The 27,290-nt window shown below is 42.1% G+C and overlaps 1 protein-coding gene across 8 annotated transcripts in view; it reads right to left on the minus strand.

The window, feature by feature from the left end:
* The window catches only part of SEL1L2 (SEL1L2 adaptor subunit of SYVN1 ubiquitin ligase), a 44,651-nt gene that overhangs the window by 8,355 nt on the left and 9,006 nt on the right, over positions 1 to 27,290 (minus strand). For 2 of the 8 annotated variants that reach the window (XM_083495605.1, XM_083495598.1), the window contains exons 2-15: positions 21,799 to 21,848; positions 19,096 to 19,150; positions 14,441 to 14,525; positions 12,796 to 12,958; positions 8,790 to 8,843; positions 8,610 to 8,669; positions 8,445 to 8,526; positions 7,136 to 7,290; positions 6,653 to 6,709; positions 5,401 to 5,469; positions 2,938 to 3,015; positions 995 to 1,057; positions 436 to 523; positions 194 to 342 (exon numbers count right to left, since the gene is read on the minus strand). In XM_083495605.1, the coding sequence (XP_083351731.1) occupies positions 194 to 342; positions 436 to 523; positions 995 to 1,057; positions 2,938 to 3,015; positions 5,401 to 5,469; positions 6,653 to 6,709; positions 7,136 to 7,290; positions 8,445 to 8,526; positions 8,610 to 8,669; positions 8,790 to 8,843; positions 12,796 to 12,927 (987 nt within the window). In that variant the 5' untranslated portion in view covers positions 12,928 to 12,958; positions 14,441 to 14,525; positions 19,096 to 19,150; positions 21,799 to 21,848. The remainder of the gene's footprint in view (positions 1 to 193; positions 343 to 435; positions 524 to 994; positions 1,058 to 2,937; positions 3,016 to 5,400; positions 5,470 to 6,652; positions 6,710 to 7,135; positions 7,291 to 8,444; positions 8,527 to 8,609; positions 8,670 to 8,789; positions 8,844 to 12,795; positions 12,959 to 14,440; positions 14,526 to 19,095; positions 19,151 to 21,798; positions 21,849 to 27,290) is intronic. The other 6 variants (XM_083495600.1, XM_083495599.1, XM_083495601.1 and 3 more) reach the window with 6 other exon arrangements.

The following is a 27,290-nucleotide window of genomic DNA, read 5'->3' on the forward strand; positions in this document are numbered from 1 at the left end:
CCCCATGCCTGAATTTCAAGAAAGAAAACTCCTGGAATGTTTCTGAGCTATTCGTTTGACATAAAGTGTAGTCTGGCTCTGTATCTATTGCTACTGGGTGGTTGTTGTCTTTGGACAGCTGTTGATATTGGATGAGAACAACCATCAACATTAATATCTCAAAGGGCAGACTCTCAAACAGGGCATTACTTACTTTAACAGCATTCTGGCATGACCTGAAAGCTCCCATTCCCGTAGCATACATTTCAGCCAAGTGATAAACAGCAAGGGGTTGCCCGTTTTGAGATGCCAAGTAAAAATATTGGAAGGCAAGTTTGTAATCTCTCTTGACTCCAGAGCCATCTGCAATGAAATATGATTTGGATTTTCACCAAAAATTAGGTAACTGAACCATGGGAGCCTTGACAAAAGGAAGAACTGTGCCCAGGGACTTACTGTGATACATAAGGCCCAGCTGAAATTGGGCCTGGGCATATCCCTTCTCTGCTGCTTTATGAAAGTATTTAAAAGCTTCACTGTGATTCTGAAAGGGAAACAAACTTATTGAGAGGTCAAGAAATTAGCTTCTGGTTTTGTGGAACACTGATTGTGGACCGCAGCTCAGAAGAAGTTGCAGCCGCATTATGAGAAGCGGTACTGATAACTTGCGGCACAATCCTGTACTTGAGATCTGTCGGCTGAGGGGTCATGAGACGTAGCACTAAGTCCCACTATGACAACAGAGCACAAGGTACACAAAGACCCTGGCGGAACAGCCCCTGTGGTAAGCCATTTATTGGTCTGTGCAATGTGCCTCCTCATTGGCTCAGGGGTGCTTGAAGGTAGAAACCCCTCCCCACCTTGACTACTGTGTGGTGGTATCCTAGGACCCCTTGCATGTAAAACATAAAACCTATGTTTTAATTTTGGGGTGTTAAAGCCACATTAGGCCAAGCATCTTATGGTTTTATTGGCTTTTTTATTATGAAAAAGCTCTGATACACTGAAGACTTACCCGTGGAAGACCTTTACCACGTAAATAAATAAGTCCAAGCCCCCATAGTCCAATGGAATTGCCCTAAATAACATATTGAGAATGTTTCATTTAGACATAAGAATAAGTTGCTCACTCTATGAAAAGAACCTATAAAGAATCACTGTAATTGTGTGCCTTAGTGTCAATTATAATTATTTACTGATTATATTTCTCGCTTGTTAACCAAGAGACAAATGTCTCCTTCGCCATATCTCCTCTGGACATTGTGTCACACCAAGTTATTCACATAACCCTGGTATGAGCAATAAATGGTTTAAAGGTAAAGGGACCCCTGACCATTAGGTCCAGTAGCGGATGACTCTGGGGTTGCGGCACTCATCTCACTTTATTGGCCGAGGGAGCCGGCGTACAGCATACGGGTCATGTGGCCAGCAGGACTAAGCCGCTTCTGGCGAACCAGAGCAGCGCACGGAAACGCTGTTTACCTTCCCACTGGAGCAGTACCTATTTATCTACTTGCACTTTGATGTGCTTTCAAACTGCTAGGTTGGCAGAAGCAGGGACCGGGCAACAGGAGCTCGGACGACCTAAATGAAGCATTTTGTGATTATTAATGCAATCTTATGCAACTCTACTCATTTAATTCAATTGGAACTACTTCCATTGAGTTCAATGAGTTTAATTAAGAGTAAAATCCTGCCTCCCTCCCCAAAAGAACTTCTGATAGGCTTGCTCTGGAGGTAGTTGAAATGTTCATAAACATCAGTGCCATTATATCAACCCAGGTTGGTGTCAAAGACTTCACCAGACCCAAGTACAACACAATACAGTATAGACAAAGAGAATATTCATTTTGTAGGACAAATGCAGTCTGAGCAAGTGTAATTTGAAGCCTACAAGTTTAATGGAAGTTTTATGGAAAAGTTCCCCTCTCCCCCAATGTTGTTCATCACGTAACCATTTTTCTATACGGCCTTTTCAGTTGCTCCTACTTATCTATTACAGTCCTTAGTGTTGAACAAGTTAGTCACCTCTTACATAGCACCAATGCATCTGGTGTTTTAAAAGATTAAATTAAAGAGGCAGATGTGAGATGCCAGCAGTCTAAAAACACAGGCAAAATGAACAGTAGGAGAGGAATGAAGGGACAATGTACTTTGACACATGGCACCCTCAATATATCTACAACTTGATTCCCAATTCAATATTGATGTGATGAAATCACCATGAAGCAACACTTTCCTATAACACTTGTGGGGTCGTTCTCTCTTTCAAATATAACCTTGAGTTGTTAGATCTGAAATTTACTTCATTAGTTATAACAATTCGTAATGTTTTGCACTTTTAGCACTGAAACATTTTGTTTGTTTTATATATTAGCTGCTTGATTTTTCATTTTAAAAAGGCAACCCACCTCTAAGAAGTTTACATAAAGCTGTGCAAAATATTCCATTGACTGATCTTGTTGATGTCTAAGTAACAACAGGGAGCATTCCTCAGTATCAGGAAAAATATGCAAGAGATTTTTTAAATGAAAATTCAGAGTCTAGAGCACCAGCCATGGGCACCACTGGGAGCTTCCACAGGCAGAAGGTTGACAAACCTAGTATAATAGGTTAAGGACATTTTAAAGAGCAAGTACAGAAGGTTAATCATGGTGTGGTTTGATTTAGTGCTTGGAATATATAAAGTTAAAAGTTGATTTGAAGCAGTTATTGTTGTGATCTTTAATTGTCAGATTTAACTGTATTCCTAAGAAAGGTACCCCTGCCCGTACGGGCCAGTCGTGTCTGACTCTAGGGTTGCGCGCTCATCTCGCTCAAGAGGCCGGGAGCCAGCGCTGTCTGAAGACACTTCTGGGTCACGTGGCCAGCGTGACGAGCGTATTCCTAAGAACAATGTATTAATTATAATTAATTAAAGCTGCTACTTTTTTTAGAAAAAGAAAGAAAATACAATACCTTCTCTGCCGCCATTTTGAAATACTTCAAAGCTGCAATGTTACTCTGAGGCACTGTAGCACTTCCTTCTAAATACATCTAGACAGGATTAAGAGGGGATATTTCTTCAGATGATGGTGACCATCCATGGAAATGCCTCCTCTTGCCATTAAAAATTTGCAAAACAAACGGATGAAGTTCCTCTGAATTTTATCCTATTTTGCACTTTTACTTCCTGTTTTCTGTTTGACTCTATGTTATGTATAGTGCTGGGCTTTCATGAGTCATTTTAAGGAAGATTTGAGGAATCTTTAGCCCTCCAATGTTACTGAACATTAACTCACAATATCTATTAGCCATGTTTGACGGGGCTGATGAGAGTTATCTATCAGCAACATCTAGAGAGCTGAAGGCTCTCTAGGTGAAGGGACCCCTGACCATTAGGTCCAGTCGTGACCGACTCTGGGGTTGCGGCGCTCATCTCGCTTTATTGGCCAAGGGAGCTGGCATACAGCTTCCGGGTCATGTGGCCAGCATGACTAAGCCGCTTCTGGAGAACCAGAGCAGCGCACAGAAACACTGTTTACCTTCCTGCCGGAGCAGTACCTATTTATCTACTTGCACTGGTGTGCTTTCCAACTGCTAGGTTGGCAGAAGCAGGGACTGAGCAACGGGAGCTCACCCCGTCACGGGGATTCGAACCGCTGACCTTCTGATCGTCAAGTCCTGGGCTCTGTGGTTTAACCCACAGCGCCACCCAGGTCCCTTGAAGGCTCTGTACTCCTGCTTTAAATATACAACTATAACACAAGCAGCTGAACACATTGTGTATTTGTTTCCAAAAGGAATACCCACAGCTTACAGTAACATAACAATTCTCTTTTTTAAAAAATACCAATACCCACTTAATAATAATTAATATTAAATTTATTACCTGCCCTTCGCCTTAAGGTTCCAGGGCAGATTACAACATTACAACACACATTACAACACAATATAAAACACACTTTAAAACGACTTACAAGTAGAGAAAAAAAGTGGGTGCTAAAAATATACATCTCAAGTGTCAAAAGCAAGGACAAAGAGGTGCGTCTTGAGGAATCGCCAGAAGCTGTGGAATGAAGGTATCAGACACACCTCTCCGGGGAGGGAGCTCCACAACTTACAACCAGCAATGGCATGAATTTACCATTTGCAAATTGAAAGACTCCTTCTATTCATGGAAGGCCTTTCAATCCAGTGTAGGCCCCCATTGGCAGAAGGAACAGAGAGTGTTTTTTTTCTGATCCTCCTTTCCCCTCCAGTCCTCTGTGTCAAATCTTGAACTGTTCCAGTTGGTCTCTTAAGCCCTCCAGAACAGATTTTCAGGGTGCTGCAAAGGAGAAATAAGCCAAAATTGCCCCCCCCCAATTCTGCCAGCAGCATCTCATGGAAATTTGGAGTCCACACCACTGATTAAAAGAGAAGCACTTTTTTGTGTCTCTTGTTCTTAAGCTGACCAGGAAATGTCAAGAAATGGAAGGAGAAAAGAAATGTCAAGCTCTCCCCTCAAAAGTGTTCATGCCTCTTGAAAGTCCTCCTTAAGTTTGCCATTCTACTTTGAAGCACAACACTTCAAAGTCAATCATGATATGCCTTTGATTTTGCATGCAGAGATACAAGACAGTCAGACCCCTTTGGCCATGATCATACAGCAGAGCTTTCCAAACTGTGCGTCATGAGACGTTAGTGTGTCAGCTGCAGTGTGTAGGTGTATCACACAAATGCTCCCTGCATTCCTCCTGGGACTGGAAAGGGGTTAGTTTAACCTCCGGTTTGCTAGCAAAACTGAATTAACTGTGTTGCGAAATGATGCATGTCTAAAAAGTGTGTCTCCAACATGAAAAGTTTGGAAAGCTCTGTCATACAAGATACAGTGGTGCCTCGCAAGACGAGATTAATCCGTTTCGCGAGTCTCTTCGTCTAGCGGTTTTTTCGTCTTGCGAAGCAACCCTATTAGTGGCTTAGCGGATTAGCACTATTAGCGGTTTAGCGGCTATTAAAGGCTTAGCGGCTATTAAAGGCTTAGCGGATTAGCGGCTAAAAGGCTATTAGCGGCTTAGCGGCTTAGAAAAAGGCGAAAAAAAATCAGAACACTCGCAAGACGTTTTCGTCTTGCAAAGCAAGCCCATAGGGGAAATCGTCAGCTCAAAAACGGAAAACCCTTTCGTCTAGCGGGTTTTCCGTCTTGCGAGGCATTCGCCTTGCGGGGCACCACTGTAGGTGAGAACTGTAGTTTAATGTGGTCTTAAATGTACAACTGAAGATTGCCTCTTCCCTCCTCCAGTCTCCTCCACTCTGCTTTGACCACATCGCAAGTAGCTTGTATGTGAGAATGGCCCCAATCCACTGCAGCTGGACTCTGCTTGAATGTGAGGAAACTACAAAGGACCGTAGATGGGGTCTCAAGCTAGCAAATTAATCCCAAGAAGCAAACATAGGTACCTTTCCCAGGAATGCCATACCATGTGCATTCCCTGCATTCGCTGCCTTTAGGAAATAGTAGAAGGCTTTCTAAAGAAAAAGAGCAGAATAAAGTGATGACTGATATAACAAAGTTTCCAAATCAAGGTATGCATTCTCCTGCCTTGACAACTGTTCATAGTTAGACAGGCCATATTGGTGAACAATAATTCAAACGGGCATCTTTATGTTCTAGTAGTCTGTACAGACTTAGATCATATGCCCCAAATGATATTGGGGTTCAATCCATAATGTCTCCAGGCAGGGCTGCAAATGTCAAATCTGAAACCCCTGGAGAGACACCATCCACTAGGGATGGAAGAATCTGCCCATTTGGATCTCTTAGTTGCTTATTAGTTTTTCCATCTTAAAATAATTTTTTGTCATATGAGCAGCAATTTGCAGTTTGTTTTCAAATCCCCATGAAAATTCTTCTGCATTTTAGTGTGACGTTTTTATGAAGTTTTGACTATGTGTGCATTTTTGCAAGCAATTTTCCTTAATGTGATATGTTTTTGTATGTTATTTTAGTGCACATTTCACCCTAATATATGCATTTTTTAAAGCACTGCTTGATTGGTGAGCTGCATTACAACTCAGATGTGTGTGAATTTCAAAGGCTGGCTGTGTGCGGGGGGTTTTTTGTTTTGTTTTTAATTGTATCAGAAAGTGTGAATTTGATTAATTCAGCTTTACATGCTAACTGAACTGAAATTTTTCCACATCCCTAGAGCTCCGAAGAGCCAACGGCTTGACCTGGTATAAGACTGCTCCCTGTGTTTGTTTGCTTTTTTAGTCCCATTTTGCTGCAAATACATAAATCTTAGGTTGCGGTCCAGAAGGGCACTCACATATGCCTACCTTTTCCTCCTCAAATAATGCTTTTCTGAAACTGCTTTAAAGAAACCCTAATTTTCTGCTGCCAAAACTCCCAAACTAAAAAAAAACACTCTACACATTTGTTGCATAAATGTTTAAAAGAACACGCAAACTCACACAGCTGGCATTTCTGTTTATAAAAACCTAAGCACCAGCTTCCTAAATTGGTGCTTGAACTCGGAGGAAACGAAAGACCGTGCTAGATTCTCAAAAGGATGCCTGTTTGAACAGGGGTATTACTTTGTGATCTTAAACACGCTCATTGGAACCATCCCATTCAAATCAACCAAATATACTTCTAAAATTTAAAACTGTAAGAGCACGGCTTTCATCCTTCTAATCTACCTGCACTTACAGCATGATCTCTCTCGAGTCCTTTCCTTCCGAAGAGATGCAGCTGTCCTAGATAGACCTAGAAATAATTATTTTAAAAATGAATGTCTTGTATCTTTTGGAGCCAAAAGTCAATGAGCAAGAATGGCCCAATGTCACACCAGCAAACACAACAAAATTTCCCCCTTCCACCTGTTTTTTCCAAGCCTCCAGAGCAGATTTTGTATTTTGCGGGTGCACAGAAAACTGCAGGAGAGAAGAGAGGAAGGGGAAGTCCCATTCGTGCAAATGGTGCCAGAGAATAAGACTTGTTTTTGTGTTATAGCATATTTTAATTATGGATTTTTAAAAAGTGTTTCGATTGAATTATTTTATTGTGTATTTTGATGATGTGTGGATTCTAATTGATTTTATACTTGTAAACCACTTTGAAGTCAGGTAAGCAGTATTAACAAATTAATAAATAATAATAATAAATAGGCAAATGGAAAGGAATGTCTCTTACCTGTATCTGTGTGTCTCCTCTTTCAGCCAAAAACTTGTAGTACTGATGTACATCCCAGTCCAAGATTTCTGCATCAAAACCCAGATTTTCTGATCTTTCCATCAGCTTCACTTTTTCAACTGGCTTATCTTCATTTTCTTCTAATTTGCTTGCAACTAATAATAACAATAATAAATTCCAAGTAACACAAATCAGAACAACCGCTTCCTACAATCTGAGAAGATTTCATTTTTCCTTTCCATGATGTAGTCAATGTAGTACCCTCCAGATGTTCTGAACAACAACTTCCATCACTCTTGACATTGGTCATGCTAGGTCACCTTAAACACAGTGATGGAGGAGGCAGGTCCAGTCTACTTGCCCCACCACCCTCACACATGTATTTACAGTTCCCTAATTGTAATGCCTGCATATGGCTTCGGTTAACTTGCTTTGTCACTTGGGACTGTATTTTAGTACAAATAAACATGACAAGAAGAGTTTGGATTTGATATCCTGCTTTATCACTACCCTAAGGAGTCTCAAAGCGGCTAACAATCTCCTTTCCCTTCCTCCCCCACAACAAACACTCTGTGAGGTGAGTGGGGCTGAGAGACTTCACAGAAGTGTGACTAGCCCAAGGTCACCCAGCAGCTGCATGTGGAGGAGCGGAGACGTGAACCTGGTTCCCCAGATTACGAGTCTACCGCTCTTAACCACTACACCACACTGGCTCTTTTGTTAGACAAGTAACTGGATCCTGGGATTAGGGCCGGCCCACCCATGAGGCAAGGTGATGTGACTGCCTCAGGCAGCAGGATCCACAGGGGCAGCAGATTTGACGTCCAAGGAAGGCATCGTCTGCTGCTACTGCCAGTGCCATAGTGGCAGCATCAGCTGCAGCTTGCTCCTTGGAGGCCAGATCTGCTGTGTCCTTGGCTGCCTCCCCCAGTGCTGCCTCTACAGTGGCCTCTTGGTGAAAAGGGGGTGCTGTTGGTCCCCCTCAACCTTCGTTCTCAAGGTAGACCTTTATTCCCCCCTTGTTCCTGATGCACATCGTCACTAATCCCTTCTTCCCTGGTGGGGGTGGAGGGTGCCATTCTCAGGTTTACCTCAGGTGCCAAAAAGTATTGGGCCATGCCTGCCTGGGATCTTGGAAAATTTGTTCTTTTCATATGTTAATAATTTGAGTGAGAATCGTGTCCTCTGCCCCCCATGAGGGTCTGGTATTTCTTAGTCTTTAAGGTGCCACAGGACTCTTGAAAGAGCAAACAAAAACAAAAGTGTCACTTTCAAACAAGGCAAGATACAATAGATGAAGGCCACCTACTGTAATCTGCAACTTTCTTGTAATAAATAAGTGCTGCTTCACAGCTCCTTGGAACATTGATTCCTAACCAGTAACGATAGCCCTGTTGGGGGAAAAGTCACAATTATTTTACTTATCACTCAAGCCTCTAGAATTGGAAATAGTGAAAATATGTGATTTACAAACCAAGATCATCTGGGATATCAGATTTCCCCCATTACTTGCGAATGTGTAGTAAACAAGTGCCTAAAGAGGGGGGGAAATAAAATCATAAAATCATGCCAGGTTTTTCTTCTTCGAAAAACACAAAATATAGATGAAAGACTTCAATGACAATAGGGTAAAGTCAGCACAGAATTTTATTACCTTTGATTGACTGTATTCCACTCCTATTCCATATGAAGACAAGAAACCTAATGCCTATGGGGGAAAATAAAGTAAAAAGTTCAGTCAATCCTTTTGCTTTTCAGTTGCTTATATTGTTAACAGTTGTCTTAGGCCCAATTCTCATGCGGTAAAATTATCTTTAAGTTATTTTACCATGTCAGTTTCATGTAATCAGGGCTTAGCATTAATGCACTTGTGCAGAGAGTCAGCAGGTATATTTACTGCAGCCCCCCATGAAATGTAGGAGAATGAAATTTTCCAAAGTAGTAAATGTTTATCTGGGCTCTACCATTTCAGACTGCTTACATGGCTGAATGCTTCCTTCAACCACTGAGAGGACCTCTAAATTCTCTGCTTTCCTTATCCAGGGACAACACCCTCAGAGGTAGCATGTGAATTGCAGCCAGGGAAAGTAAGGCAAATGTAGGCTTGGCATTTTGGGCAAGAAGTGCAAAGAAAAATAAAACAAAACAAAACAAAACCACATTGAGATGCACACAAATGTGTCTACATGAAGGGTTGCATCCAATGGCATTACTCAGGCAACTCTTAGTGAATCACCAGCCCTCTTGCAGCTACCCACACCTCCTAAGCCTTGGAGACCTCCAGAAAGGTTGGAGGCCCTCCAAAACAGATTCAGGTGGTGAAGACTATAGGAGAAGGGATAACTGAAAATTGCTTCCCTTCTTGTTCTGCTGATGGAAATCTTACTGTCAGCTCAACAACACCACTAGATACAACCCATAATCTAAAAATGTATGCAAATATTTTATTTCTTTTCCCTCTGAAAGTGTTCTAATCCTAAACTTGAAGAGGACCTAAGAAGGCTAGGCGCTGGAATTTTTGAGAACCGATATCTGAAAATGAAGCTCTCAAAATGTGAAATGGACTTTCTGAAAATGGCCATCACAATTGGGAGGTATAAGCAGATGACAAAAATATATGGGGGCAAACAAACTAAAGCGAGAAAGTCAAGGCAGAGTATGCTTAAATAAGAAATTTTCATGAAGCCGTCACATTGCTCATGTCTTTGAACAATGACACATAAATATATGATACAGACGTTTTCAGGTTACATTAAGGCAATATATGAGAATACTATGTGAACACACACATACGTGTGTTTTCATATATTGCCCTTTGCAAATTTTCTGTGCGTAACTATATAAACATCGCACTGAGAACAAACTGAAAGTGGCAGACAGGCTGTGATGTGACTGTATATAGACTCCTTGAGGCACAGACGTGTGCTTCAATCTTTGTACAAAACGAATTCTAGATTTATTCCAGCCAGTCTTGGTTCAAGGTTATAGATATGGACAAGATTAATTGGTGGAACATTGTGTCACAGAAAAGATGTAACATGGAAAAAGTAATGGTGCTTCTGAATGAAGAAAAACTAAATTTCTATATCACAACTTTGTTCCTCACAAACAGTTATAAGTTTAAAATAGGTCACTGAGCTAAAATTTAATTCAGGGATGTCCAGCCTTTGTATCTTCAGACATTCCATTTTCCAGACCATGGTCCAGAGGATGGAAGTGTATTTACAATGTAAACTGACCTCCTCCTATGGTCAGGATCCACAATAAAGCTGTGCTATTTAGCTATTTCACAAGGAAATGAGGAAACTTATGTGCTTAGGTGTAGTGTTTTACAATATTAAAGCGATGCAACATTAAACAATATGAAAACATTTCCCCTTTCCCCTGAAATGTTTCTTAATGATACTCCTGAAGATACTGTAACATTTATTATAATGTGCAGTTCTGCACATTCCAGAGGAACACTAATGTGACACCTTGGAGACAGAAATCCTTGTTGTGGGATCACATTTCATGGCCCAGAACCTATAATATATAATTTTTTTTATTTATACCCAGCCCATCTGGCTGGGTTGCCCTAGCCACTCTTGGCAGATTCTAACACAAATAAAAACACAATAAAAAAATCAAACATTAATAGTAACAATCTGATCCAATATAAAAAGTCACAATAACTTTAAAATAAAGAAACAAAACAGCATTCAACAATCCATCAGAGTCTAATAGTAAACAGTAAAATTAAAGATCAGCAAATAATAATTTAAACAGTTTACGCTTATCAGTTACAATAAAGAACAGGGGTCAGCGAACTTTTTTAGCAGGGGGCTGGTCCACTGTCCCTCAGACCTTGCGGGGGAACCGGGGTATATTGGGGGGGGGGCGGAGAACGGTGGCGGAGGGACAATGAGTGGCGCATGAAAGGGCTCTGGAGAGGGGCTGCTTAAAATGGCAGCCGCTAAAGTGCTGCTGCTGCTGCTGCTGGCACCAACAAAGCCCAGCCCCCTTCCTCCTCTAGGCAGGCCGGGGAGAGGCCAGGAGGGAGGGAGGAGGAGGCGGTGCCGCTGCTGGGGGAGGGGGAGGGAAAGAACGTGCGCACTGGCGATCCACGCAGTGATTCCTGGACCGTCCATGGGCTGGATCCAGAAGGCAGTTGGGTTTGATCTGGCCCACAAACCTTAGTCTGCCTACCCATGATAAAGAATTACTAATCTATAATCAATAAAAATAACGGCAAATCACAATGCATAAAATACCACAAAGATTACAAAATCATGTAAAAGGATCGAATTGAAAAACAAGGACACACAACTTATAAAACTATTCTTAAATAATATCCCATGACCTCTCTCTTCCCAGCTGCTTCTGCTTTTCTCAAAGTCATGGTCGGGAAAGCCTCCCAGGGCTGGAGTGTGGGGCAAGGCAGGTGGAAAAGCCATTGCCTGGTGATCATAAAACAATGAACCTGCATTATGTGATGCACATGGACACTAATCCACAAAAGCTTACAGCACAATCAGTGGCGTAGCGTGGGTTGTCAGCACCCGGGGCAAGGCAAGTAATTTGCGCCCCCTAACCCATGGATTTTAGCACTCGAGCCAGGTAGGGGCAGAGAGCTGCGAGTGCGAGCGCCCCCCCCCAGATGTTGCGCCCGGTGCGGCCGGCCCCCCCTGCACCCCCCACGCTATGCCACTGAGCACAATAAATATGTTACAGCAACATCCAAGGTTGGTCATACTGAGAATAGACACAATGAAACCAATGGACTCTGTATATGACTTAGTTGGATATCATCCTTCCTGTCTAAGATGCCACAAGACTCTTTCGTTTTTCTTTCAACAAAGCTTTCACTCATCAGAACTCAGTTGGAAGGTAAGAAACCCTGGCAGGAGAGCCCTGCATTATTGAAATGATGAGTGGACTGGAAAGCTTTTGTAAAGCCAATGTGTTTGGGCACATTTGGTCTATCTGTTCTTTAATGACCCATAAACAATTCATGTATTGCTTTTATCCATGTATGTGCACACAGGAAACAATCAGACACATATGCAAAATGCTATGAAAACCTAGACAAAAGATTCAACAATCAGCACAACTTGTGAGATGCCTCTTCATGTTCTGCAACAGAGTCATGCGAAAGGAATGCAGCAGGAGATCCATTTGTGATTTATTAGACAAGAGACTAGTCTGAGCAACTGAATTTGCAGCCGATCTCTTACGCATAGTTGTTTTTTTGCTTTTATTTTGTGTCATCCATAAATCCTTTTCAATTAAAATTGATAATTTGCCTTAAATCAGAACATGTTAGACACACTAGCTAGGTGCGAAAATATAATTAGTTCTTATATCTTCAATTCTAACAACCGTAAACATTTGATTTTTGTTCCATGGAAACCATTGTCTACCTTCGGAGTGTCTTCAGTGGAATAAGGACTGAAGCCTTGACCTGGAATTTTATTGAAAAAGGATTTTAGAAGATGTTTGCTGAACACACCAGATAGCCTCTTGAAACAGGCAATTTAATAAATAATTAACTTTATATCCCTACCTTGTTGACATTTCTTGGCTGAGCATAAACACCATCTTACCTCTTTTCAAATATTTATGCACTCTAAAGTAGACTAGTGCCTGTTTAAAGCTTTAGCTAATTAAAGAGCACGTACCGTCTGGCCTTTATGAGATCCTTCGTCAGCTAAAATCTCATACAATGATACAGCTGCTTCTACATTTTGAGGAACATTATTTCCAAACAACATGTCAGATGCCAGTTGCTCCATAGCTTTCTGGTTTCCCATTTTTGCTGCTTTGACAAGGAGCCGTTGGGCTCTGATACAGAAACACAAAGTTCAGATTTAGTCCGTCGGATATGGAAATTTCTCATCTATACATAAAAAAGGAATTTATTCTGCTGTAACTTTGCATTAGAAGTACATCACCTTCATCATATGGTTCATCACCATAGACTGGGCCGTCTTAAGCATATGCAGCACTGGGGTGCAAAGATCTGCCTGGCGCCCCTAGGTTGCCCAGAGTTGTCAACCTTTCTTTAGGGGGGGCAAAGTTGTTGAAATAGTTGTTTACCTTTAGACGCAGGGACTCACAGCACCAACCAACAGGCGTGCCAGCGCTCCATGCACAGGAATGTACATAGGTGGGTGCGGGTTCCATGCTGGGGGGGGGGGCAAAATGTTGGGCAGCACAGTCGCCGCGCTGTCTGCCCGCTGCCTCCCCCCTGCTGCATGGGAGCTAACTGTTTTGGCTGCACATGCAGTGCTCGGAGCACCGTGTAATGTTGTGGGCACTGCGCAACGCATCCTATTGCATACACCAAGCTGTGGGTTCCTTTGCTGGCTTTTCCGCTATTGGAACATGCTCCCAGTGCCACCCAACATGGGGTGCCAGGGCAGAACAATGGGGAAGGCAAGTGGCAGCAGAGGAAAGATCTCCGGATGGGATCCATGTGCTCCTATTTGTCGGGTTTTGTTGCTGCCATCGGCGCTGTCGGCGTGCGGTAGATCCCATCTGGAGATGTTTCCTCCGCTGCTGCTTGCCTTCACCATCGTTCTGTGCTGGCACCCCATGTTGGGTGGCGCTGGGAACATGAGCCAACAGCAGAAAAGCCAGTGTGGTGTAGTGGTTAAGAGCGGGAGTCTCGTAATCTGGGGAACCGGGTTCGCGTCTCCGCTCCTCCACATGCAGCTGCTGGATGACCTTGGGCCAGTCACACTTCTTTGAAGTCTCTCAGCCCCACTCACCTCACAGAGTGTTTGTTGTGGGGGAGGAAGGGAAAGGAGAATGTGAGCCGCTTTGAGACTCCTTCGGGTAGTGATAAAGTGGGATATCTTCTTCTTCTTCAAAGGAACCCACAGCTCGGTGCACGCAACAGGATGCATCGTGCAGTGCCCACAAGGTTATGCGGCGCTCCAGGTGCTCCAACGTTATGTGGTGCTCCAGATGTGGGTTGGCACATGGCTGATTATAAAAGGACCCCTCCATAGGTGTGCTTCATAAGCCTATCACTGCAAATCTCTACAAGAAAAATTCACTCTTGCATTGGCAATGGAACCATACAAATTAATAGGAAAGGGAGAAACATGGCCACATGTACCTATTCCATCCTTCTAAAGTCTCCAAGAAGACAGGAGTGCCTGGCGTACTCTGGTCCATGGGGTCACGAAGAGTCGGACACGACTAAACAACAACAAAGTCTCCAAGAGAGACTGTGCCAGCCATGTGCCAGACCTGCACATAAACCAATTTATGCCTTCTCTGGGACTGCGTTAGCAAAACAGCTAAGCCTACACTTACTTTTCTGTATCTTCTTTGTTTTTGGAATGCTTCAGTATTTTGAGGCTTCTCTGATAAAACTGACGACCTTTGTCCTCCTCTTCCACTAGAAATGTGACCAGAAAAAAAACATTGTGATGCAACTCCACGATGTATTGCCAGAGATTTAAATCATGCGCTCTTTTGATAGGGTGCATGTAATAAGCAACATTTCTGTTTTCAAATTCCGGTGAACGCTAGAGTGGAATTTAAATATAAGGTTTCAAATAAGATTTGCGCATGAATTGAGCCACCCTTAAAGCACAATGCATTTGATGTAATACAGTATGTGGTTACTAAAGATAGCTTATACTGCCAAGCCCCATTAAGCATTTATGAATCCCCTTCACTGAAAGCACTAGAGGTAGGGCCTTAACCCACCTACCCATTACAAGTTTAAATAAGAGTGCATTGTGCCATAGCAATGAGTGGCATTTATATCCTCAAACCTTGATGATTTCTAATTGTTTCCATGGCTCTCATCCCATCTCCTGTCTGCTTTCAAAGTTCATTGGCCCTTTCTCTTAGATACACACCCTTCCACTTCCTCCAACACATACACAATATTTCACAAAAGCATACATGTTGGCTTCTTTCTCCAACAAGTAGTAGCCTTTCTTTTTGGCCCCAAGGCTCTCATCATTCTCTCTGAAATCTCATCTCTTCCTCCATCACTCTAGGAGCCAAATCAAATGAGTCATAGGGATTTTGTGGCCAGCTCTCCCATCATTTTTCATTTCCATTCTAAAACAGCCATGCAGAGGCTCTGAATTTTTTGATTAGAACATGGCACCAGGAGAGAAAGTGTTCAACCCTTACCCCCTACAGTTTCCCTAGTCTAAATCCCCTTTCCTCAAAGCTGTTGTTATTAACTCCACTGAGGGAAATATACACTTAACTTCCCCAGTATTTTTTTTCATCAGTAGGACAAATATCAGCTAGAGAGAGGAGTGAAATGTTGGACTGAACTTCAGATAGACTTCAAAGTAATAATAAAATGAATCAGTTTTGATCGCAGATATCTCACACTGTGCCTACTTTGGTTTTAAGATGCTGTTTCTTCATTGGAGTGACAGTGGGGTTGTCACTTTTCTGAGGTGTCATTCCTAGACACTGCTGCAACATTTAAAGGCCCCAAATCATGTGGTCAGGGCTAACCACACAATTTTTTCCCTTCAGATTATGCTTGCTTGGGAAAGGCCCACTCAACTATCCGCACCTAAATTGAGGAGGGCAATTAAACATTCCACCAACCTCAGTCTGCCCTCAGCCTCCACTTCCTGCCTTCTTATTTACATCCCGTCCAAGGAGCAGACACTGGCTGTCAGCTTTGTCTTCCTTAGTCTCAGTGTTGTCCTTAGAAGGAGGAGGAGCAGGACAGAGCCAAAAGTAGCATTTGCTGGCTTTGTCCTTCATTTGCTCCAGCTTTACCTAGCTTATAGGGGCGCGGGTGGCGCTGTGGGTTAAACCACAGAGCCTAGGACTTGCCAATCAGAAGGTCGGCGGTTCGAATCCCCGTGACGGGGTGAGCTCCCGTTGCTCGGTCCCTGCTCCTGCCAACCTAGCAGTTCAAAAGCACGTCAAAGTGCAAGTAGATAAATAGGTACCGCTCTGGCGGGAAGGTAAATGGCGTTTCCGTGCGCTGCTCTGGTTCGACTGGACCTAATAGTCAGGGGTCCCTTTACCTTTACCTAGCTTCTGCCTTCTGCCCCACCAGACTCAATGGGCTTTAGCCATCGCTGCCCATAACTGTATATTCCTTATATGGAGTCAGGCCATTGACTACACCAGAGCTTTCCAATCTTGTCATGTTGGTGACACCCCTTTTAGCCATGCCTCATTTCGCGACACTGTAATTCAGTTTTACTAGCAAACTGGAGGTTAAACTAACCCCTTTCCAGCCCCGGGAGGAGCGTGGGGAGCGTTCAAGCAACACATCTACACACTGCAGCCGACACACCAATGTGTCGTGACAGTTTGGAAAGCTCTGGTCTACACACACTGGCAGCAGCTGTCTACTGTCTTAGAGAAAGGTCTTTCCGAGTCCCACCTGAAGATACCAAGGACTGAACCAGAGACCTTTTTGCAGGCAAAGCCTGTACTCTACTACTGAATTACGTTCCTTGAAGAATAAGAAGAAACGCTGGCATTTGCTGTCAGGCACCGGGCAAATTCGAATTTATTTATCACACTTAGTTAAAACAAACACCTCATAGTTATGCACAGCTAGAATGGTACACAAACTGGCTTCTGTCCCTAACTAATGCACCATCTTCTGCTTGACAAGTAGAGCATGCCATTCTGAAAGAGAGTGTCCACTAGCAACAAATATGTTGTAAGTGTTTAATACCAACTATAAGGCACATGGGATCATGCTGACATAGTGAGCTTGGTGATGGCTATAATGCTACTGGTGCTTGGCTGCATTTAGGCTAGGAAATAGGTTGGGCAGTGTTCTGAGCAAAAAAAGCCTTTCTTTCTTTCTTTCTTTCTTTCTTTCTTTCTTTCTTTCTTTCTTTCTTTCTTTCTTTCTTTCTCTGTCTACAGCACAGGGGAGGATTTGTTGTAATTGTGTAGGCAAAGCGTAAACCTACTTTCCCTGCACACTGTGTTCACGGGGGGGGGGGGAGAGAAATCACTCACACACGTGCAATTTATTTTATTTAAACCATGACATGATTGGGAGGGACACAACTCGTGTCATGGGCATGGGCATCGGCAGGAGTTTTTGGGGGGCAGGCCTTTTGTTGGGGGGGCAGAACCTCAGTTTGCTATTTATTTTTATTGATTTTTATTGGTTGGGGGGCAGCTGCCCCTCCTTGCCTCCCACCCCCGTTGCACCCATGGCCATGTATAATTAAACTCTTAGGAATGTGGAATCAAAACTCTAGTGCTTATGAAGTTTCACATGGACGTCTTCTATAAGGTGAGCTGAATGGGGTTCTGCGATTCATAACTAGATATTTATAAAGTGTCAAAGAAAGTTCTGGATAAAGTTTGCATCAATTCACAAATTGCTGACCATTTCATTGTCCGACCTAGTTTCCCCGGTTCTGTCAGCGCTTCTTGCGCCCGAATGTTTTTGCTCTTCTGATATGAGCAAAAATAGCCAGTCATGCCACATTTTGCATTCTTTTAAAACATGCAGTCAAGTTGACAAGTGCATCTTCATGGATTCCTATTTTTCAGCGGAAAATCAATATTGACATTTTTTTTAAAAAAAAGCATGGGCTTCCAAAGAGGTGTTTTTTTGTGGTGGTTATTATCTAACTTATGTGAAATGATCGATAAACTATTCCTTATTTTAATTAAGAGTAAGAAAATTCGCATTGAGATTATGATGTTGATTATCAGCTAACATTCTAACAGTGCAATCCTAGATGTGTCTGCTCAGATGTTAAGTCCTGCTGAATTCATTGGGACTTACTCCCAGATATGTGTGTATAGGATTGCAGGCTGACCTGGGAGTAAGTTCCACTGAACTCAATGAGGTTCACTTTCAGGTAGATATGCAATTGTGATGTAGCAGTATTTTATATTAGATTCCCTCTCTGCTGTTAGCTCTTGGCTGGCCTTGAAAAAGATGCATGCATTCATTTAAGACTAGCACTGGGGGGAAGTTGTGATCTTGTGTCTTCAACAGCTGTGTGGCATACATTCAACATGTTAAACATTTCTAGTACAGTGGTACCTTGGGTTAAGTACTTAATTCGTTCCGGAGGCCTGTTCTTAACCTGAAACTGTTCTTAACCTGAAGCACCACTTTAGCTAATGGGACCTCCTGCTGCTGCTGCGCCGCCGGAGCACGATTTCTGTTCTTATCCTGAAGCAAAGTTCTTAACCCGAGGTACTATTTCTGGGTTAGCGGAGTCTGTAACCTGAAGCGTATGTAACCTGAAGTGTATGTAACCTGAGGTACCATTGTATATAAATACAAATATAGGAAAACCTTCCCCTGTTCAGATTCTGTCAGACATTTTATTACATGTGTGTCTACTGATTTATTTTTGAGTCCTCTCCACCTAAGAAAGAGAACACAAATTTGCATGTGATGCAAAGCACGTGCACATTTTATGCAAATCTGTGCTCTCTTTTTGCAAGTGGTTTAGAGGGCACGATGCACATAAAGGGTATTGGGCACACAAAAATTCCTATTGGCACCCCTGATAGAACATGGTCTCATTATACTATCATTTTGCCAATTCTGAATTAAGTGAGATTTTACAGCAGAGTCGTGAGAAAACTGGGTAGGGAGATTTTATTATTTTTTCTATTGAAAACATTTTTTAAAAAATTACAGTGGTACCTTGGTCTACGAAGAGCCCTGTTAACGAACTATTCAGTGAACGAACTCCGCAAAACCGGAAGTAGGTGTTCTGGTTAGCGAACTTTGCCTCGGAAGCCGAACAGAAGCTGAAGGGTGGAAGGGCACTGGTGTTGGGAGGCCTCAGTAGAGAAAGCGCGCCTCGGTTTAAGTACGCTTTGGTTTAAGAACGGACTTCTGGAACGAATTAAGTTCGTAAACCGAGGTACCACTGTACTGATTCAGAAAGCTTTTACAGCTCAAATTTTGCCTAACACTCCGAGAGAATATACAAAAGATCTGAGGGAGTAAGAGACAATTAAGCTTTGATTACCTTCTGATGAAAATGAATCTTGAACTGTTAATCTTTTACTCTTGTTCAGGGTCTCCTGCAAAACAATTGAATCTATATATGTAATCTATCTTCAAAATTGAAAGAAATCGTTGTCTGGTCAGGTCCTAGAATCTGCTTAGTTGCTCATACAGGGCTTGTCTACACTTCCGCTTGTCCCATGTCAAGAAAGCATGGGTCTGAGTAATTTCCCACTTGTTCCATGCTTTATAGGCCTGGGTCCGAGCAGTTTCACAGTAAGGATTTAAACAATTTTTTTAATGGCTGTTGCAGAACTACGCTTTCTTTACAAATAACTAAGTAGAATTAAGTGGTTTTTAATTTTGCCCAGATGACATTGCATACATCCCACATTGCTGTGGAGCATGTTATGTAATGGCACTTGAGGGATGATATGCAAAATGTGCTCATCTTGAGTGCCTCTTCTTTCACTTTTAACAAAATTCAATTGTTTTTAATCATGTTTTGCTTCATTTCCAGCTCTAAAATGAGCTCTAGCTATTCACACTCAAAATTGTATTTCAGTTATTTGATTTGATCAACCTGAGCATAATCATCAGAGGCAACTTTTATCCCCGGTTAAGGTTTTTTATTTGCATGAAATGATTCATTTTGCAGCAGCTTCTTTTATTTTCCCTAGAAGGGATTTTGCATTGAGAATAAGAAACAACTATTCATCAGCTATATCATCTATCACTTAGGCTGTGTAAGTCAAAATCAACTTTGCTGAAGGCAGTAGGCAGAAAGCACTCAGCAGAACGAAGTTACTGTGACCATTTGGAATGAAGCAAGAACTTAACAAGGAAACACAAAAATCTCATAGCATGGAGAAACATAGCTAATAATCTCTGAGCTCACCTGTATGTTTAGCACAGCAACATAAAAACAGCAAAAACAAACAAGGATGGGCATCATTCTTCCACATAATATAAACAACTATTGTTATTTTAAAAGGTTTATAAACCACTCACATTATTTAACATTAGAATAGTGTATAGAAAACCAAAAATACATCTAAAACATACACCAGAAACAATACAGCTAAGATAACACAGTACAACACCAAAAGATGACCAGCGGACAGCAATTAAATATTTAAGTCAGAAAAGGCTTGGGTAAATAAAGGTCTGGAGCATGTTATCTGAAAGAGTAGATGCTTGGAACATGCCTTATTTCATAAGGTGATAAATTCCACATTAAAAGGGCCACAACACTGGTGGACACAAGGTAAATACTCAGAACTGTTGGAATCGCTAGGAGGTAGGGATGGAATCCTTAGGTCGGATACCCAAGTGATCTAATCTGGGAAGATCATAAGATGGATCAGATAATGAAGTCCACTTTAGAATCTCCAGTCCGTGGATTCTGGCTGCCTGCACCAGGTGGTCTGAGGGCACTGGAGGCATGCATGTTTTTGCTGCACATTTCTGTTATGTACTGAAGTTCTCACCCTGGGCCAGCAGGGGGATACTGTAGATAGTTATGCAAATGAAGGATCGAAAGTGACGTTCAGTGATTGGATAGTTTTAGAAAGTTGCTACAGTTACTTTGTTCTGGAGCTCTGTATAAGCAGGCTGACTGAGCTCCTCAGTTCAGTTCTGTTCTGGCCTTTGAATAAACAAGAGCTGTTTGAAGAATCGCTGTGTCATCTGATATGTTCGCCCACAACTTAACAATTTCCCTCTGAGAGCAACAGACCATGAATTCCCATTGTTCCCAAGGAGGACTTGCTCTGTAACAGTTGCAGATCTTGGGGTCTCAAATTTCAGTGGCGCCCCTCTATCTCCTGCATTCCATTGCAGTACACCCGGCAGCATCCCTGAAACTCCACGCCCAGTGCGACTGAACTGGCTGTGCTCCCCTAAATACACCTGTCTGTACTGTAATTTAAAGTTCATAGAGGTGAGGACCCCACACATTTTGAATTGTGTTTCAGAGCCTGTTGGAAGCTGAAAGTCTTACTTCTACATGGAGTTTCTTAGAAAATTACTTTCGCATTTCTGTGGATATTTTAAAGGATCCTTTGGGGGATCCACAAAGCTTAGGATTCAGCAGATTATAGCCACTGTGGGTTGTGCCACAAAACACCTCATTTTGTGGCTTTCTGCTTGCTACTGCAGGTGGGAGAATGGCCAGTTGTAGCTTTCTACCTGCTAAGGCAAAGCTGGGGCCTCCACCACGGCAGAGACTTCCAACAGTATTCCTCTCTGCTAGTGGAGGCTGGTAGAGAGGCAACTATGTGTCATCCTAACTCAGCCACTCAACCATCAAGGGGAAGGGGATTAGGATTACATTACTAATCTGGATCCAACCAAATGCATTTTAACATTGTCTGGGTAGATAGTTTTTCATGTGCACTGTACAAAACACATTTTCGTATGATTCAATCTATTACTAGTTTGGGGCAATAACCTTGACTTCAACAACTGTCTTACTCAGCATGTGTTATTTACAAGTACATATCTCTTTTCTTTTCAATTATTTACTTTCTCTTTCCTTATCTAGTGATTTACCCAATAGTAGACTGAATCTTCATGCTATTTATACTGGCCTCATATATAAAAGAACCATGTGCTAAAATCTGTTATTTGTTGTTTATTTTAATATACTTTAAGAAGCACAATAAAAATGCAATTCATATACAGCAAAAACAAAGCAGTTTTTGAAAAGGCGGTAGTGTTTTACCTCTTTTGAAATGTTAACTCCTCTCTTATTCTGAAGAATTTCTTCTGATTCTGAAAACAATAAAGACATCAAATAGAGTACAACTTTTAACAAAAAGGTGTTACAGAGAAACAAGAACATTTTACAGTAAAACAAAGGAAGCCATATTGGTCCGCACACACACACAAAAACCAAAAAACAAAACCCACAATGAGACAGGACTTTTACAAAGAAATTATTTTGTTACATTCTGATTGGTCCTTCTTGAACCTCCTTCAGATTAAAAAAGAGAGGAAAGAATAAAAAATAATAGAATGAGAACTAGTAAAGGCCCAGGAGATTGTCTGGTATTCCTTAACTCAAGGCAACTGAAGGATAAGATATTACAAAAAAGGAATCAATGTAAACTGACGGTAGACGAGTTTGTAATCTGAAAGAGTCATTAAGGATTCAGTTTCAACCTCAGGATCTCTTTCAAAATGTAGAGCATTGTATGCGCCAAAATGAGCATTAAAATGAATTTGAGCAGGGTTGCTCACAGTGGCTAAGAACTGTACATTCTTTGAGGCTTCCTCCCGCAATCCCCTATGCTGCCTGAAAATCTGCTTTGGAGGGTTGTGGGACCCTCTGGATCAACATGAAAGGTGGTAGTGGGGGTTACAGGGAGAATGGGAAATAGTTGGAAATTATTTCCCTTTCGCTTCTTCCATTGTGGAGCCTCCACTGGATCTCAATAATGCTCACCAACAAAAGGAGCCCTTCCATTTGCAGAACAGTAGGTCAGGATCTAACCCTTTAAAATACCGTATTTTTCACTCTGTAAGGCACACTTTCCCCCTCCTAAAAAGTAAGGGGAAATGCGTGTGCATCTTATGGAGCGAATGCAGGCGGGAGGCTCTGCTCAGCGCCCCCTTTAAAGAGCCGTGTGGAGCGTGTGTGGGGCTCTTCCCCGAGGAGAGAGAAGGGCTACCCTTCTTCCTCCTTGTGGAAAAGCCCCAGAGAGCCGCGCACACACTCCGCGCGCTCTTTAAAGGAAGCGCAGCTCTTGGGGGAGCCTTAGCCGTGAGCAGCCTCTCCCAGGCAAGGAGAGCCTTCATCGCACCAATCTCTCTTGCCCTCCTGGCTTCAGGGATAGCCCCGCAAAGCCTCCTGAGCGAAGATGGAGGAGCGCTTCCAGGATGCTTTGCATTGCTTTCTTGTTTCTTGTTTTCCTCCCCTAAAAACTAGGTGCGTCTTATGGTCTGGTGCGTCTAATAGAGTGAAAAATACAGTAGTTTAATATAATGGATTGGCCTATCAAGATGTGTTTATTGCTAAACACATCCAAAACTACCAAACAGGATGGGCACATACATTGCCTAAAAAAGAAAGGAAATGCACCATATTATAGCATTGGTATGAGTGGGTGAAAGTTATACTTCAAATCGTTGGCTTTCCCTGTCCAGGAAACTGCCTGGCAGAGAAGCCATCAAGAGGTAATCACTGGAATGACCTAGTCATTGACTTAAGAAAAGACACACAGAGAGAGAACAGATCAGTAAAAAAAAAGAGAGAGAGAGAGAGAGAGAGAGAGAGAGAGAGAGAGAGAGACTATTCCGCCAGAGTGCAAGTGGGGAAGTTCCAGATTTGCAGTGGACAGTGATGTAAGCGAACGGTAAAAAGTGTCAGTTTTGCAAGCTGGAGTGGGAGGGCAGAGCTCAAGGTGTGCTGTCATTCCGTGCTGCAGAGAGCGTCAGACACAATGCTTAGGGTCTATGAATCCAAGCCTGTAGCAATGGAAGGAGCAGGACCCTCTTGGGTTGAGAATGCTCTGCATTCTCTCCATACAGGCTCAGGTTGCAATAAGATAAAGCATGATATAAGAAATAAAGGGAGCAATAAAAAGCACTAAAATTCAATGGGAGTATTTAATGGATGGCTATACCATCTCCTGTCTTCAACCACAAATCCAGAGACACACCACAGTTTACCTGAATGATACCGTTGTCCACCGGTGGTCCATGGACCACAATCTGGGAACCCCTGACATATTCAACTTTGCTGGGATAAATAGCTTTTCTAGTTTACTGAATTCTCTTAGCTTCTGTGTTTGTTTCTAACTTCCCTGTGAAGTGCAGCTGTACTAGAAAGAAAACTGAGCAGCAGAGACTTCTTTCATATACAGTATAATACAAAATGACATTCACATGAACAAACATACCAGCTATAAATTAATACTCTCTTTTGTCTGGAAGCTTAATTTTTATGTTATCTGGTGGACCTAAAATAATTTCTCTGACAAGTTTAATTAGAATAATAAAGCTCTAGGGACCATAGAACCGTTTCTCCAGATTCTTGCAGTTATCCAAGCAGACAAAATGAACTTGAAATTACCTAAGGGTGGCAAATACGCAAAGGTTTATGAATGAACAAGATTAACATTAGTTAAAGTGAACCAGTTAGTTAACATTTGTTAGAGTGAACCACTGTCATACATTAGTAAACCTGAGGCAATATTTAGTCCAAGCAAAGTGTTGCACATTTATCCTAGCAGATCTCTTATTACAGAAGATAATAGCATTGTTTGGTAAGCAAAATGAACAAGGAAGTAAAAAACCTAAGAGCTCTTACTATGCTGATACTGGCTCTCCTTTAACTGAAATGTTTAAAATGTTAAAAACAGATGCCTACTAATTTCAAACACTGGAAAAGAGAGGCTTTAATGGTCTGATAACAAGCAGAATCTGACAGTGTAGACCACCATGTCAGCAGGTGACTGACTACAAGGAAATACCGTAATTGTTTCAGATACAGGAATTTAAAAAAAACCCTCCAGTTAACAAGGTGCCAATGTGGTTACTAGACTCCTATCATTCTTGACCATTTTTCATGCTGGCTAGGTCTGCACTATACATTTAAAGTAGCATCATACCACTTTAAACAGTCTTGTCTTCCCCCAAAGAATCCGAGGAACTGAAGTTTGTTAAGGGTGCTGAGAGTTCTTAGGAGACCCTTATTCCTACCCAACCTGATACAATTCCTAGAGTGGTTTAACAATCAATCCCTGTTCACAGGATGTTATGAGAATTGCAGTTCTAGTAGAGGAATAGGAGGTCTCCTATCAACTCTATTAACAAACTACACTTCCCAGGATTCTTTGGGGGAAGATGTGGCTGTTTAAAGTGGTATCCTACTGCTTTAAATGTACAGTGGTGCCCCGCAAGACGAATGCTTCGCAAGACGGAAAACCCGCTAGACGAAAGGGTTTTCCGTTTTGGAGGTGCTTCGCAAAACGAATTTCCTATTGGCTTGCTTCGCAAGACGACAATGCCTTGCGAGTTCCTGCGGGTTTTTTTCCCTTCCCCCCCTTTTTCTAAGCCGCTAAGCCGCTTATCAGCTGATCCGATCAGCAGATAAGCCGCTAAAAGCCGCTAATAGCGCTAATCCGCTAATACGTCAATGGGCTTGCTTCGCAAGACGAAGAAACCGTTAGACGAAGAGAATCACAGAACGGATTCTTTTCGTCTTGCGAGGCACCACTGTATAGTGCACACGGGCACAAATGGCAGACATGCCCTATCATTCATGGAAAGTCCCACACCAGTCAGTTGCCAATTTAGTCACGGTTAGGATATTCCAGGTGGTGTTCCCTAGGAACAAGCAAATACAGTCGGACCTTGGAAGTGAACGGAATCTGCTCCAGAAGTCTGTTTGACTTCCAAAATGTTCGAAAACCAAAGCATGGTTTCTGATTGGCTGCCGGAAGCTCCTGCAGCCAATTGGAAGCTGCGGAAGCCCTGTTGGACGTTTGGCTTCCAAAAGAATGTTTGAAATTTGTTTCGATTGTTCGGGAGCCAAAATGTTCCAGAACTAGGCTGTTTGACTTCCAAGGTACGGCTGTATGTCGATTTTGGCTTCTTTCCATTTCTCACATTTCTAAGTTTGGTTTTCCACATTTCCACAAATGGTTTCAATTTTCTTTTTTGGGGGGGCGGGGGGAAGGCTTCGTTAAAATTAATCAGCATTTTAGGGCAAATTTCTCTTAATACATTCAAATGCATTTTTACGTCAAATACAGATATTTGCAAGGCAATTCCCCCCAATATAATATACAATTATATGCACACTTTACCTTAGTATATGCATTTTTGTACATTCTACTTGGCTGGAGAACTGCATTGCTAATGGCTGTGTTTCAGTTCCCCTATTGTTTTGGTTAGTTTGAGTAGGTAAGTTCACCTTTAAATGCAAACTGAACTGAATACAGTGGTACCTTGGGTTAAGTACTTAATTCATTCCGGAGGTCCGTTCTTAACCTGAAACTGTTCTTAACCTGAAGTACCACTTTAGCTAATGGGGCCTCCTCCTGCTGCTGCTGCACTGCTGGAGCACGATTTCTGTTCTTATCCTGAAGCAAAGTTCTTAACCTGAAGCACTATTTCTGGGTTAGCGGAGTCTGTAACCTGAAGCGTATGTAACCTGAAGCGTATGTAACCCGAGGTACCACTGTATGTGTCTCCCATCCATGGTGTCAGCTCTACTTTCTACTTATTATGGAAACCTTTTCCTAGCATTTTAATAGACTGAAAAGCTAGTAGAATTAGATCAGGCTAAATTATTCTGACAGCATCAAATGGCCTGTGGGGTTTTTTTCGGGGGGGGGGTAGTAGACTTAAAGAGTTGAGGAAACAGATTCTACAGAGAAATGGCAGACTCTACAAAACGCAGTCACCAAATGTGAAGATACACCAGTGTATAAAACTGGATACAAGACCCATCAAATGCAGGTATCAGAATACAGTGGTACCTTGGGTTACAGACGCTTCAGGTTACATATGCTTCAGGTTACAGACTCCGCTAACCCAGAAATAGTACCCTGGGTTAAGAACTTTGCTTCAGGATGAGAACAGAAATTGCGTGGTGGTGGCGTAGCAGCAGCGGGAGGCCCCCATTAGCTAAAGTGGTACCTCAGATTAAGAATAGTTTCAGGTTAAGAACGGACCTCCGGAACAAATTAAGTACGTAACCAGAGGTACCACTGTATAACAGTTTTCACTTTGCTTTGCTTTACTCTTTGGTTAATAAGGTATACTGTGGATGCTTCTGCACAACTTATTTCAAAGCATTATATTTTAAGGAGGAGGAAATAGTTTTACGTGGCCAGTGGATTTTCTGTACACCAACTTGATCATTAAATCATTCAAATTAGACTGAAGAGGCAGAAAATATATACAATGTGACAATGAAGTAGCCCCTTTTTTGAAGAAACTTTGTATTTTAATTACAAAGATTCCTGTATGAAAAACACCACACTTGAACAAAACAAAACACAAAAAAACAGTTGTAAGTTCACTGGGACTTGCTGCCAGGTATGATTGCAGCCTTAATTGGGAACAGAAATGCAGACATTTATGCTAAAACATACAACTCTGGACAAAGCTTGCGACTTTATCAAAGTTTCAGTTAACAATCACTTTAAAATATGTTATGATAACCAATATTAGGATTTCCACATAACTGTAATAGCTACACAA

Source organism: Podarcis liolepis (genome assembly GCF_965112155.1).
Source record: "Podarcis liolepis genome assembly, chromosome: 3".
NCBI classification, from domain to species: domain Eukaryota; kingdom Metazoa; phylum Chordata; class Lepidosauria; order Squamata; family Lacertidae; genus Podarcis; species Podarcis liolepis.